The sequence below is a fragment of the Amblyomma americanum genome, chromosome 10 (assembly GCF_052857255.1).
Source record: "Amblyomma americanum isolate KBUSLIRL-KWMA chromosome 10, ASM5285725v1, whole genome shotgun sequence".
NCBI lineage: Eukaryota > Metazoa > Arthropoda > Arachnida > Ixodida > Ixodidae > Amblyomma > Amblyomma americanum.
In genome coordinates this window covers 66,068,115-66,082,698 of record NC_135506.1, presented here as the reverse complement: position 1 = coordinate 66,082,698, position 14,584 = coordinate 66,068,115, and the positions used below count along the sequence as shown (strand labels likewise).

The following is a 14,584-nucleotide window of genomic DNA, read 5'->3' as shown; positions in this document are numbered from 1 at the left end:
ACAGCGAACGGACGGCATAAACCCGGTGCCACGATGCGAGATAACCTGCCTCCGATCCCGTTGTTTGCTCAACGCGCGGCATGTTTTCCCGAGACTCATCGCAGGCCAACTGCCCGCCCCGTTTCGTGCTGCTCTCGAGCAAGCTACCCTTCCTCGCCGATGCACCTTCCAACCATCGCCCTCCTGCCCCTCCTCGCAACTCCGCCCCCCCCTCTCCTCACTCTCTTGCAAATCCGCGCGTGGCCTCTGCGGTCAACCGCACCGCCGCCGGTGCCGATCAGAGGCCACGCTCCGTGAAGCAGGCCTTCCGTGGGAGCCAAGAGGTGGCTGCACTGACGCTCACGGACGCCCCTCATTGGTCTCTCCACTGGCGCTGTGCGTCTGTATGTTTAGCTTGATTGGCTTGATTGCCGCCTGTGCACGTTGCACGTCTACCCCATCGCGCACTTTTATCACTCTTGTTGCGGTGCTGAGGTTTCGATGGCTTTGTTCAAATCTCGGGCCCTGGTTGTAATTCGGGATGGCGGATGGGAACACAGTGCCCATTTCCATTGTATTCAGCGGTAGAGATGATGAAAGGGCCTGGGCGGCGGAACTGCTTCCTCAAGGCCAGCTTCATCGACACAGTGTCTGATGCTTCGGAAGATGACCAGCCCGGCAGCAATTTGTGGCAACGCGTCGTCGACTCTGACATGGGGATCATGACATTGGTTGGAATGATTTTATTTCTGTTGATGACGACGCCGACACCGCGGAACCGTGCATGGATGAGGGCATCCTTTCTGAAGTGCAGGGCGAGAGTTACACGGAGGAATCGGATGAGGATTAAACTTCGGAGCCAGCACCCATAAGCGCGCCTGTAGCAATGAGCTACATAGAGAGCTTTAGACAGCTTGTCTATGCCAAGGGCTTCGGCGGTAGCACGCTTCTGCTTTAAATAAACTGGAAACCTCCCTCTTCGGATCCGCGCTGCAAAAACGGACATCCATCATGGACTTTTTTGCAAAGAAAAAATTTTGTGTTTTCACAAGCAACTGTCTTTAAAGCTGTGGTCCACTTACTAAGAACTTCGGGATACAACGAACGGACACCGCATGACGCTCAAGTTTGTTATAAGCGGTCTCGACTGTACTGTCTTTTCTTTCTGGTTGTGAAGCTGAAATTTTTCCAGTAACTCGAGTTGCATGGTATGATAGGCAGGATGATAAATTCACCTTATCAAGCTCCTGCAGAAAAATTGCTTTGAATCTGTCTGCAAAAACCTTGCATAACATATTGCATAAATGCACAAGCACTTGATTGAAATGAAATTAAATGACATATTTCAAATTGGCACACAAAAAAACCTGCTCTCTGAAGATTTGGAATTATGACTTTAATAATGAACATTTTTTTTTTGTAAGACCAGCTTCTCCCCTTGACCCTGTTTGCCAGGCTCCTCATAAGCAGACTGCCATTTCTGGCTGCTTACGAGTCCAGCTTGTTATGTGTATTCTGGCATTCCGATTCCGGTTTAAGGCAAGTAGGGCACTTGCAAACCATTTTGTTGGTTTGCCAACAGATTTCAGCACGAGTACTAAGCGACTCTTTTGGTACCATTTCCAAAAAGAAAATTGTCCATCAGGGCGTTACCATGCATTGAAAATAGGGCAAGCATATGTATGACCCTTCAGAAAATGCCTGAAATAATTGTGACTAAAGATTACTTGCTTTATAGCGAAAATACTGCTACTCCAACCAGCCAGACAGTACGATAGAGCCGCCGCGGTGGTTGAATGGTTATGGCGCTCGGCTGCCGGTCCGAAAGACGCGGGTTCAATCCCGGCCGCTGCGGTCGAATTTCGATGGAGGCGAAATTCTAGAGGCCCGTGTGCTGTGCGATGTCAGTGCGCGTGAAAGAACCCCAGGTGGTCGAAATTTCCGGAGCCCTTCACTACGGCATCTCTCATAGCCTGTGTCGCTTTGGGACATTAAATCCCCCATATACAGTTAAAACTCGATTTAACGAAGTTGAGGGGAGCCGTGAATTATTTCGTTAAATCGAGAACTTCGTTAAATTGAATGAGGCATTTCTTGCGCACATAATTCAGTACATTCGATTACAGTAAAACCTCGTTAAAACGTACCCGCTTAAACAGTACTTTCGTTTTAAAAGTAGTAAAGTCAAGTCCCCGACTGAGCACCCATTGAACATAATGCATTTTGCATCCGCATAAACCGTACCAGCTTATCGCGGTCGTATCGGTTAGCACGTACCATTTTCACTTTTCGTCGCACTCGCGCGTGACGAATTCACGCCGGTAGCATCGACCCAAAGGACGGTTCGACTAGCGGCGCAACAATCTTCCCTAAATACCGCCGACGGGACGGCAAGCCACACAGCTAATGACAAATTGGCGCCAAAGTTGGTAATCATACAACTAGCGCAATCTTTGGGGGTCCGTACGGTCATCGTCATGACCCCCCGCGCTACTTTCGAGTGGGTAGCGCCAACACCACGACCGGCGCCGCTAGCGCGTATGAAAAGAAACAACAAAAATTCTTACTCAACAAGAAAGGCCCGAGGGGACTACAAATTTATTTTCCGCCAAAGAAGTCTGTGATCTTTGCCTGCGTGCGCTTTGTGAGCAACGGCCGCACCGATTTCTCGTATGTCTGAAGTGCGTCCAGCGCGTCTTCCGTCCCCTCGTGTGCGCCGGCAAAATGTCGCAGCAGATCGAGAGCATCCATCACCTGACCTGGTGTCGGCACGGGAGCTTCGGCACCTGCAGGGTCGTCGGCAGCGTCTTCAGCCGTCACTCCCTCCACGCTTCCTACAAGCCGCAACATATCGGCATCAGTCAAAACTTCCGTTGTGACTGCGTTTGCGTCGGCGTTCACGTAGTCTGAGAAACTTATGCCTGTGGGCACTTCATCCACTGAGCGAAGGTGTTCCCAGGCATCTTCATCCTCGTGCACGGCGCTCGCGCAGTCCGGACCAGCTTCGGCAGTTTCAGGGCCTAGTGTACCGAAACCGGCAGTCCTGAAGCAGTTGACAATTATCGACGGCCTCAATGCTCTCCAAGCCGCCGCCACCATCTCAACCGCCACAAAATTATCTATTTTCGTCTTGCGCTTCAGCTCCAGGTTGAGGAGAACTCTGTCGACGACTCGACGCTTATATGCGCACTTCACGCTATTAATTATCCCTTGATCCAAGGGCTGAACCACGGACGTTGCGTTTGGGGGGAAGTAGCGGAGCTCCACGCTGGTCAGCTCGACCTCTGCAACGTAGTGGGCCGTGCAGTTATCCAGCAACAGGCACACTTTCCTTTTCTGGCGACACATGTCGCTGTCAAATTCCTTCAGCCATGTAGCGAAAATGGCACGCGGCATCCACGCCTTTGAATTGGCAACGTACTTCACAGGAAGCTTTTTGGTGCCTTTAAAACAGCGCGGCCTCGCACTCTTTCCGATGACAAGCGGGTCTCGTTTGTCGGTGCCGTCCATGTTGACGCACAGCAAAAGAGTCAGCCTTTGTTTGCTGTGTTTGCCGCCGTGGCACGCCTGCCCCTTCAGGGCGAGTGTTTTTTTTAGGCAGCATTTGGTAGAATAGACCGCTCTCGTCGGCGTTGTAGACGTCGCTGGGGGCATATTTTCCCAGAATGTCGGGCACGTTTTCAGACTGCCAGTCGCAGACTACAGCCATGCTTACGCTGCTCGCTTCACCGCTAAGCACTTTCCCGACGATGCCGTGTCGTTCTTTGAAGCGCGACAGCCAGCCGGGACATGCCTTGAACTCGTTGTCGCCCAGCATGCACGCGAAAGAGCGAGCTTTTTGTTGGAGCAGGTCTCCACTCACGGGAATACTATTCTTCGCCCGCAAATCCATAAACCAGGCGAAGAGGGCCTCTTCCATTTTGCTTTGAGGAGTGGTCTTCAGCATTTTTTTGCGCGAGAGATTCCCCGACGAAGTGGCACGGAGGATGTCATCTTTCCCTTTCAATATTGTGGAGAGAGTACTCGCTGGAATGCCATGTGATGCAGCCACGTCACATTTCTTCTGTCCACTTGTCACAGCACGAATTCTGTCCGCTTTCTCGTCCAGGGTAAGCCTTTTTCGTTTCTTGCAGGGCTTCATCTGCTAGTCAGGAGGGTTAGCGGCGCACTTGCTCGCACACACCACGTCCGCGTTCACGATAGCAAAGCTAGACTGATGGAGGCCTAACAAGCTGAGCTTGACAAAGACGTGCGTTCAAAGGCACGGGAAAATCTGCACAAGAGCGAACACAGAGCAAAACACACACACACAAAAAAAACACGCGAAGTGCAACAGCGCCATCTATGAAATGTGGCACGAAACTTTTTTACTGCTGGCGCCATCTCGTGAGCTCGACTCAAAATTAAAACTCGTTTTGCGCCGCGCAGTTTGAAAAAAGCGACGGGATGAAGATGCTCCGCGCTGTTACCGCTGACTCTCAATCAATAAATTTTGGGGTGCTGTCTACAAAATAGACCAAAAATTAACACTTTTTCACCTTTATTTCTCGAAAAAAGGTTCGTTAAATCGGGACAGATCACGGAATCGGTTTCGTTATTTCGGGTTAGTCAAAGCATTGAACCCTATGGGCGTCTGAGGGGGAATTAGGATACCTTCGTTAAATCGGGTTTCGTTAAATCGAGTTTTGACTGTACCCATATACCATAGTACGATTGTACTTCATCTCGCAAATTGTTTGCAACACTGCGAAAGATAGAGCTCTCTTGCCCAATCAGGGCCAAGGAAGACAACAAGCAGTCCCTCAAATATTTGAGTAGGAGTTGGACTTTTTTTTAAACAATTATTGCAGTAATTGAAAAGGTAGTTCACGGTTTTGTTTCAAAAGTACGGCGGGCATTTCATTCACTGCTTAAATTAGCAGAGGAGGTCGGCACAAATATGCACTGTGGATGCTTGCTGTGAAGTGGTACACTGCCATTCGTCAACATAGCATCCAACAAGTCGTCGGTGCTCTTTCCTTCCCCATGATGGAGCTACTAGTCGCAAGGTGAGGGGCTCGGAGGAACACGTTTTTCAGTACATGTCGTTCCGATTGGCTCGGATCATTGCATCTTTCACAGCGCTGCAAACGACTTGTGAGATGGAGTTTGTTCCTGCAGTCATGGGACTTGTGTCCATGCTATGCTCCCCCCTTGTGACAGTGCTTACATTGTTCTTGTCCTCTTTGCAGTATGCTCCCTGGAACCTTGCGCTGATAGACTTCAATTATAGGCAGAACCCTGTCGGACTATACACACCACCCGAACACTCTGTGAGTGCTGCAAATTAGGGTTGCGCACATGCGTTTTTATTTGCATAGTGTACACCAGGGGTCCTCTTTTTTTTTTTCATTCTTCATGCTCATTGAACTGCAACAGATGTCAGTTTGGTCTTGAGGAACCATGCTTGTCTTGACTTCTGTTCTTTCCTTGGCTGAGCTGTGCACAAAAAAAAAAGCAGGAAAATGGCCAAATGCAGTAATAGTTATATGTGGAGTGAAGTGGCTTGTGGAGTTGGGTGTTGATGCATGCATGGCTTTCGGGGAACCCAAAAGGCACTCCAAGAAACCCAGTTTGAGGACCCCTGGCCTATACAACTGATACTGCGCACCGTTTTCAAAGCTAGAATTGCTGTCCTCAAGCCAAAACTGCCCTTGGGTTCTGCAGCCAGGTGGTGCTACTGTATTTGCATCTATTGAATCTTTTTGCTCACCTTTATTCATTGGTCTATTGCTGTGCTTTTGTTGTTCATGTGGGGGTAATGTTTTTTTTTTTTTTTCAATTTCTTCAGAGGAATTCCTACAGTAACGGGTCAAACAGCGACACATCGCACGGTGACGGGTCAACCAGTGGCAGGCTGTCGGGATCGGTGGCTTCCTCATCCAAATCTGCAGAAGGTACGTGCACATGCCAGAACCCTGTGCTCTGTAGCTGCCGCAAGACAGAATACCTGGAGATGTAGTGTATAGTTTTAGCTGAAACTCTACATTGTTGGGAAGCTCATGTTGATGTGCGTCCTGCCGCCACAAGCAAAAATGTAAAGCAGTTTTTCTCCCTTTGCTGTAATTTGCGCATAACTCTTTTGCATCATGTTTGGTATGCTACTTTTAAAAAATGGCACCTTGATCCTGAACCAAGGGTATCGCAGTTGCACGTGTCAGATTTATGCGTGGACACACTGCATGTTGCATGCTGCAACAAAGACCATGAGAAAGGATTGAAATTTTGTAACTCCCACCTGTCATAGGGACTGTGTCAGGCCGTGACATATTCCTCGCTTGTACTGCGAGCTGTCTGCATGAGCTCAGCCTTTTGTTTCCTGGCACTGGTTTCAAGCAGTAAGAAATGACTGATGCCGTTATGATTGCCAAGAAGTGCTCAACTGTTTGTAGTGTGTCTTGGTAGCATGGAGAGGGCTGACACAACTTGCTGTGCTTTGCTAGCGCTGCTTGGTCTCCTCTTTCAGGGTGTCTACCAACCGGGAATTATCAGGGAATTTGGATAATCTGGAAAAACTCGGGGGGGGGGGGGTGCTTATATCAGGGAAAATTAGCTGCAGTTCTGCATAAAAGGAACTAAAGTCGCTATAATGCTGCCTTGTGTAAACAATGCTGACTGGCATTGCACGGATTGTCTAGTGCAGCATTATGCGTCCTCTCCATCGTCCTCCAACGTTGTGCTGTCAAGTGGAGCATACGAGCAAGGCAGCAAAAAGCTTCGCGGCGCCAGCGGTGCTTTCAATTTCGAAGCGTACTAAGCCGAAAGCGGACACTTTCCCGCGCTTCTCCGACGGTGTGGCCGACTGCAGAGCGCACGCTTCCTATGGTTCGCACGTGCGCTGTTTGACGCCCAGTGGCCTCCCCTTGTTTTCCTGTATTGCCGAGTAGACAGCTCCAACAAGGCGGCAGAGAACGTGAGAACTTTCGATGGTCCCTAATGAACTCTTCCTCCCTGCACATCTCCTTGATGAAAGCGTCCATTTCTGCCGCAGGGGGTACACGCACACGACGCAGGTGGCACAGCTTTGGGAGAAAGGGAAAGTTTTGTGCCTTTTCACGATCTGCCAATGCTAGCAAAGTAACGAATTCTGTCCGCACTTAGCTGCGCCGTTTTGAACCAGCTTAGTTTTAATGACTGCTGTGGTGCCGCAGGCAAGCTGTGTGCAACGTGTCAAGCATGACAGCCTTCAAGTGCACTTTTGTCCAGGACTGAACGAATGCGAAACATTACGAGTTAGAAGCCTGGATTAGGCCCGTCGAAAGTAACCTGAACGCAGCGTACTGTGCACTATGCAGAAAGCAGTTTTCACTCGGCAACATGGGAAGAGCAGTGACAAGTCACGCTGATAGTAAGAAGCACAGATAGCCATTACCGGAGCTGAGACACTCTCTGTAGCCTCATTTTTGACACCGCCGGCCACCGTTGTGAACAATGGTGGGACACCTTCTGTAGCCTCATTTTTGACACCGCCGACCACCATTGTGACCAATGCCAGGCCAGTGCCGTCAGTTTCCGTGCATCCTTCAAGTGCTTCAACTACTGCGAAGGATGTCCAACCCGATCGTGCAGTTAAGTATATCTTTCAGCATGACTTGGAGGTCTTAAAGGCTGAAGTGATGTGGTGCCTCAACGCTATTATGACGCACACATCACTCCGTGCTGCCACGGCATCGGCTTCTCTGTTCCCTTTGATGTTCCCATCATCAGCTACACCCAAGAAAATGCAGCTTGGCAAAGACGAGGCCGGATATACTCTTGTCTATGGCCTCTCGCCTTTCTTCAAGGAGAACCTCATGTCGGAAGTAAGCCAAGCCTCCCACCTCGTCGTGGAATTTGACGGATCGTTAAACAAAGTTGTACAAAAAGAGCAAATGGACGTGTTGGTTCGGTTTTGGTCGGATGCAGAGCAGAGCGTGAAAATGCACTACTTGACGTCATGCTTTCTGGGGTGCACGCGGGCGGAAGAATTGATGTCTGCGTTTAAAACTTCCACAGATGGACTCTCCCAATCAAAAATTCTTCAGATCTCAATAAATGGGCCAAATGTAAATATAAAATTTCTCCGTGAGATCACTTTGTGAATCCAGCGACGGCCGTCGTATTCTCGAAGTGGAGCACAAAAGGTTGACAAGAACAGAAGCTGACCGGGCGACGCGGTCCTACAAGCATGTGTGCTCCCTAGAAGCCTCTATGCAAGCGGCATTAAAAAATTTTAATGGGAGCATGCATCGACTCGATGCCCTTGGGGCAAGCATCTGTGGTTCAAACAAAGAACTGTTCCCATTTGCGAAGGTGATTCTGTCTTTTGCACGGAAATGCGTCTGTCGAGCGGGGGTTTTCTATTAACAAGGAATGCCCTGTTGAAAATCATAAGGAGCAACCTTTGGTCGCCCAGCGAATCGTGTATGACGTAATGTTGGCAGGAGGAGTTGCCAACGTTCAGCTGACCAAGAGGATGCTCCAAATGGTCCGTGGGGCGAACGCACGGTGGAAAGAGGAGCTGGAGAGGACGAGATCAGAAAGGGTGATGCACTGAGGAAGGAATGGGGAAGGAAGCGTGCCGTGCGCTGCTTCTGTGAAAGAGCTTGCACTGAAAAAATGAAGTGTTGGCTGATCCGAGATGCAAGTGTCCCTCATCCAAACAAAAATACTCTCTAAAGCAGTGAAACAACATTGAAGCATTGTGCACGAACTTGAGGTTTACTTTCCAGTGTTACTTTGAGGTTTGTTGCTTTTTAACTTCTACAAGCTAAGGTTTCTATAATCTGCAGTTTGTCTGAATAGACTTGCTGGGGGAGAATCGCACTTGTTACACTAAAGTTCAGGCCCCACACCATCGCAGTTACTATCAGTAGATAGAAATATCTCACATTTGAAAATATTTGTTTTCGCATGCATCTTCCTTTTAGTTCGTATTTGAAAATGTTCAGTTCGATTCGCAGTTTGTTTTAGCATTTTTTTCTAATCCGATTTGTTACGCATTTTGCTAATATCTCCTCTTTTTCTTAATATGATATAAACACTACTCTTTACTATTCAAATAGGATTAAATTGTTGTTTTTAGTTTTTAACATACTTACTGGAGAGTGGTACCTCCAGGCGGCTTTGTGTCAGCTTGTTTTCGCATAAAACAAAGTACTGTGTCATTCAGGAAATTTTACGAATGCACTCAAGGAAAACCTGGAAAACTCGGGGAATTTGGAAATGTCAACTTGGTAGACACCCTGCCTTTAAATGCAGGCTTAAAGTGTTCTAGTAAGTGAGCACAGAATGCCACTGCTATTAGGCTGGTCATGCACTATTAAAAAAATAAACTGCAGCAGAGAAGAATGACAACAATGAAGGAACACACGGACAGGGATGATGCTGCCTTCATTGTTTCCTTTGTTGTCAGTGTTCTCTGGTGCAGTTTATTTTTAATGATGTACCAACTAGTTGAGCAATCTACCCTTTCCACCCTTTTAATGGTCATGCACATAATGGGGATAGTGGGGTACATCGACCATTGTATTCGGGAAGGCATTAATAAATTTATGTGTGCTCGTAGAATTTGGTCTGCATTTGTGTTGTCCTAAGCGCAGAATCAGCTGTGCAACACCTGGGCCCTTAAAGACAATACAAAAATAGCCAAAGTCTTTGTTATTTTTTGGATGCTTCACCGCATTGCAATTAAGCAGTGCGGGGAAGGCAATGTGGCAGTTGACTGTTGCAGCATGTTTGCTTTTTATGGCATGTTCCCTAGGCCGGGCCCACTCGTTTGTTACCACATAGTTGGAGTTCTTATATGCTTTGCCCCCTAGCGCATGGGCTCTGCGAGTAAGCTGCTGGGTTTTTCCTCTTGAAGTCATGTCCCTGTGGCATGAACGGCCTGCTCGTAGGATAGTGCGCTATTTTATTTTTATGCTTCGCCTCATTGCACCAAAGCGCTGCAGAGAAGCCACTAGGGTGAATTGCTGCCACTGCATTCCAGCTCGTGTTACGTGCTGTTCCATATTCAGCCCTATTGTATGTTTGCTAATGTGCAGCTGGTCATTAAACATATTATATGACTACAATTTGTGTAAACTTTAAACATAGTAGCCTGGAAATCTTGTTATCAGGGAGAAAAATAGTAATTCATGGGACATTCTTAATGGCCGCGATTCTGAGCGTATGAACCGAGAAATTGTGCAAGCTAGGAACATATCAGTGACGCTTTACTGCCTGTATAATACTTTGATAGCTTCCCTCATGACGCAGTTTTTGTGTTCACCCTTTTTCCCCATCTCCTTTACACTGAATTTACAGTTTACAGGTGGAAGAGAAGCCAGAGCAATCATTGTGTCTTGCGCATGTTTGCTGGTGACATACTATTTTTGGGGGACCCCTAAGTGCTTGGGTCACACAAGACATTTATATTATACATTCCAGGCCGAGAGCGCTCCTCACCAGTTCATCGCGCTTATTGTCGCTGCCTAGGTTCATACCAGAGTACCCGGACAAACAGTCTCTCAGCAGCGGGTGAAGTAGGTTTGTTCAGATTCAGACCTTCATCAACAATTCATACGATCAACAACAAACCTGGTCCTGTGGACGTGGCCACTGCAAGGAACAAGCAAGGTGAACAGGTGAGGCACCAGCTGCTGCGGCATAGCGCGACTTTTTTTTTTCTTTTGTTTGCAACAGCTGCAAAGGGACTTTCTCAGGAGTAGACAGCAATGCCACAAAATCTTTTTGGGCCACCGAGAGCAAATTGAAGTTGGCCTGTATTGATAAGGTACCGCATTCTAATGGCAGGAGAGGTTAGTTTCACTGAAAATGGAGAACAGGACAAAATAGGATGACGTCTCTGGATCTCTGAGGCTAGGATACACTTCCATTCACTTCCATATGCCAATCACAGAGTCCTTCTCAGTCTTGATGTCACGAATTTGAATCAAAGGGTTAAAAAAAAAATGTATCTCATTTTTCAGCTCCAATTTTTCTTGGCTATAAATGTCTTTTGCTGCCAAAGAAACATAAACACAGCTTAAAAAAACAAAGCAGTCATTTTTTACCGGATTGAGTGGTCAGAGAGGTAGGTGGGTAGGTACGCCTCAGCTGGTCGATGGGAAAGGCCTTTGTCCTGCAGTGAATGTAGTTTAGCCGATGATGATACACTTTGCGATTCCTTGCCCACCTTTTAATGTGGTTCATTTTTTGACACTTGCGTGTTTGCTGTTCACGTACGAGTCATTCTTGTCAATTTTTTTTTTTTTTCAGCTGCCACCATCGTCAAGCTGTGCACGGTCATCGGCACCATTGACTTCATTTGGCGGTGAAACAGGTGTGTAGCTCTGCATTATGTCCACCAGCCTTGTACAGCCGCTGCAGGGTGCATTTCATAGGGGCACTGTCGTCTTGCCATGAAGTTGAGCGTGTGACGGAATCCCGTCTGGCCGGGAGCGTACATTTGAAAAATAAGAGACGCCAATAACGAACCTTTTTTCACTGGTCGGCGTCTCTTATTTCTCGTCTTGCCAGGGCGACTTTCATCCCAAACAGTGGCTGACTGGTGGTTTGTTTGTGTAACACCAGTGGAGGGAGCATAGAAAGTGCAGTGATCTGTTTAGCTATCCTCTAAATTTGCTACTTCCTCTCTTTTTGCAATAAATGTGTTGCTGAAATAGCACAGCGAATGTGTCAGTTCAGGGTTCCGTTAAAGTAGATTCCGCAGATCCCTTGGGTTCAGTGGAGCACTTTTGGGGTTCCCCGAATGCCTTATCCATGCAAGCCTCGAGCTAGCCCCGTATTTTTTCTAGCCCACTTCGTTTTGGGACTCGCTGTACTGTCGCTCCTTATAGCAGAGTGATTCACTCTACAAACAGCCATCGTTGATTGAATTTGGCTGTTTCTTCTAAGGACTGCAAGTCTGCATGTCATTTCTTTTTTTTTGTATGCATGCATGTTGTGTAGGCAGGCATGGAAGCCAAGACTTACGGGGTTCTTCAGTTTCTTTTAAAAGCCCTTTGGGGTTCCCCTGAGACTAAAAGGATTGTGAATCCCCACATTAGGGACATCCACGTTGCAGATTTCCCCCATAAGTGACATTTGCTCCACCTCCTCTTGCCCCTTCAGGGATACTACGGCCTATCTCGCAAGACGAAATGCTTGCTTCCTCTGCTGCCCGAAGGCTGCCCGGAGAGAATAGCACCAGTCAATGCCCAGTGCCCTGCCCCCGTGAGCTCTGTCAGCCGCAGACTGGAACATCGCCGTACGAGGAGGTGAGACTGCCGCTCACGGCATTTGAGCCTGAGAAGCCATATCACATGCAAATATGCCTCTGCATGTGTGTGTTGTGTGAGTGCATAACACTTCATTCTAATTATCCGCATCAGGAGTATAGCCTGCCAGGCGGATAGCCTGGCTAGCAACCGCGCTGACCATTAAACACTGCTTTGTCCTTTTCCAGGTATCGTATCTGTGCTTATATGGTGTGTAGGCTCGCATGGGCAGTCATGGGACATGCAGTACAGCTGGGAGCGGTTTTGTTTGTTATTATTTTTCCCTTCTAAGTTGTTGTTGCGTACAGGATGCCCATAGCATGTGTGGTCACAATGCTCCAGCCATTGAGGTGCAAACTAGAGGTGCACAAATACTATTCTAAACTTCGAATTGGTTCGAAAATATTAGGTATTTGCGATTAAATTTTCACTGTGCTTTCAATATTAAAATTACTTGAACCTTCTAAACATTCAGAAATTATGAATTTCTTGTTTGTCTAAACTCACGGAGTGCATGCTGTGTGGCCTACCTCCTGTCAATTGGCATGGTTTCGTTTCTGTGCTTTTGGTTTTTGACGGCATTTCGGCCCATCTTACGGTTTGCAGTCTGGAGAAACCGATAAACGAGGGCTAAGTGGGCTACATGTCATGACCGCTAGCTTTGGAATGGCATTCCACAGCTGGTGCTGTGTTTCCAGCAGTCGCGAGGGAATGTGGAAGAGATGAGCTTGCTTGGGTCGCTGCTAGTGTGTCACTTTCGTGAGCCTTCTTGTTGTATATTGCCAGCAGTGCCTTGCCCCTCTGATAATTGACTGTTTCTCATTGCGAGCATTCAATTTTTTACGGGGCAACCACACTGACTTTTTTTTTACAAATAAAAGCTTGAAGAGTTTACTGTGCCGAGAGGGCTCTCCTCCCAAAACCCCTGCCAATGAATCGGTTGATGGTTACTGTTGGCCACAAGATTTAATTTTTTTTTCTTCCTGTTGCTCTACGCAGCGCATAGCTGCCTTGGAGGCTGCGTGCATCCGTCACACCGAAGCACTGTGCTCCTTGAACACCACATGCGATCGTCTGAGTGAGTGTGTAATTGCAATGGAGAATGCAATCCAGCATTCCATCGTCCTCTTGAAGAAGGACTCTAGGGGCTCCCTGCTGGACAAGGTCACGGAGCAGCTCAAGTCGCTTATTGCTGTCGCGAAGAAATGATTGCCTTGGGTCTTTGCTTCAGTTCTTTTTTTCTTTGCGCAAAGTAGGTCATTGTTTTTATTGCCTTTGGTCTTTGCGTCTCTGTGATACCTGCCTAATAAAAGGCAGCGTTTTCAGTCTTGATGAAGGGAAGCCCTTTCTGTTCAGAGTTTGTGCAAATGGCAGAGACAAGATCAGGCCTGGTGTGTGAGCTATGTGCAACACCTCCTATGTTCAAAGTACTACACGAGCAGTTTTGTTGCTCAAACAGGCCACATTTTTCAAGCAGCTGCCAAGTGGCTGTGTAATGAAATGGCTGCCAGATGTATATTTTTGTTGAATCTGCCTGCCTGCTGAAGTTTTCAGTTTTTTTCATAGGCAATTAAAAATGGCATACGAGGCACTTGGACACTTTTTTTTTTGTCTTCAAGGCGACTTGGCGCTTGTGGAATCTTCTTTTTTCTTCCCTATTCTTCAGGCATGACGAGGGCAGAGAGTGCTCAGCACTTAGTCCTTCTGATGCTGTTGTATATATGGTCACAAAGCGTGATGTTAATTTTACTTTCTGAAAAGTGACCTGCAATATCTTCTTAATCGTGCTGTGACGACATATGTGCACCCACAGCAAAACGGCTTGTTTTTATATAAGTGCTGCAGAAGTACAAATAAAGGCTTTTCAAAAAGCATGTTCCAAAACACCAGGGTCTGGTTCCTTTGTGTCTTGTGATCTGTTTGCCTGCTTGTGGCCTAAAGGCTATGCTTGCACTTGGCTTGAGTAGTGTGGTAAAGCTGCAGTGACGCTGTGCATACTGACTGGAGTGATTGAAAAGGCACTAAGCACTAACTGTAGTTGGCCTGTATATCCTTTGTGTGCCGATTACAGGGGCCAACCTGCATAGACATTTACTTGCAGATGTTGATCACTGAATCCTTTTTTGCTTACTAATATCGAGAGTTTAAACTGGGTAGCAGGGGAAGATATGGTGTACCTTTCTCTGCATTAGATTAGTTTTGCTGAATAAATGTCTGCATATTCGCAATAGCCATGCTGCACCTCAATAAAAAAATTGCATGCGATTCTGTGTAGCTGCCTCATTCACATTCGTTTAGTTTAGTTTATGGGGGTTTAATGTCCC

General features: G+C 47.4%; 1 protein-coding gene across 1 annotated transcript in view; it reads left to right on the top strand.

The window, feature by feature from the left end:
* Positions 1 to 14,146, top strand: part of LOC144106516 (uncharacterized) — a 36,383-nt gene extending 22,237 nt beyond the window's left edge. Inside the window, exons 6-11 of the mRNA XM_077639359.1 lie at positions 5,211 to 5,291; positions 5,810 to 5,915; positions 10,429 to 10,625; positions 11,260 to 11,323; positions 12,115 to 12,260; positions 13,260 to 14,146. Of these exons, the coding sequence (XP_077495485.1) occupies positions 5,211 to 5,291; positions 5,810 to 5,915; positions 10,429 to 10,625; positions 11,260 to 11,323; positions 12,115 to 12,260; positions 13,260 to 13,469 (804 nt within the window). The 3' untranslated portion in view covers positions 13,470 to 14,146. The remainder of the gene's footprint in view (positions 1 to 5,210; positions 5,292 to 5,809; positions 5,916 to 10,428; positions 10,626 to 11,259; positions 11,324 to 12,114; positions 12,261 to 13,259) is intronic.
* The last annotated feature ends 438 nt before the right edge of the window (positions 14,147 to 14,584 follow it).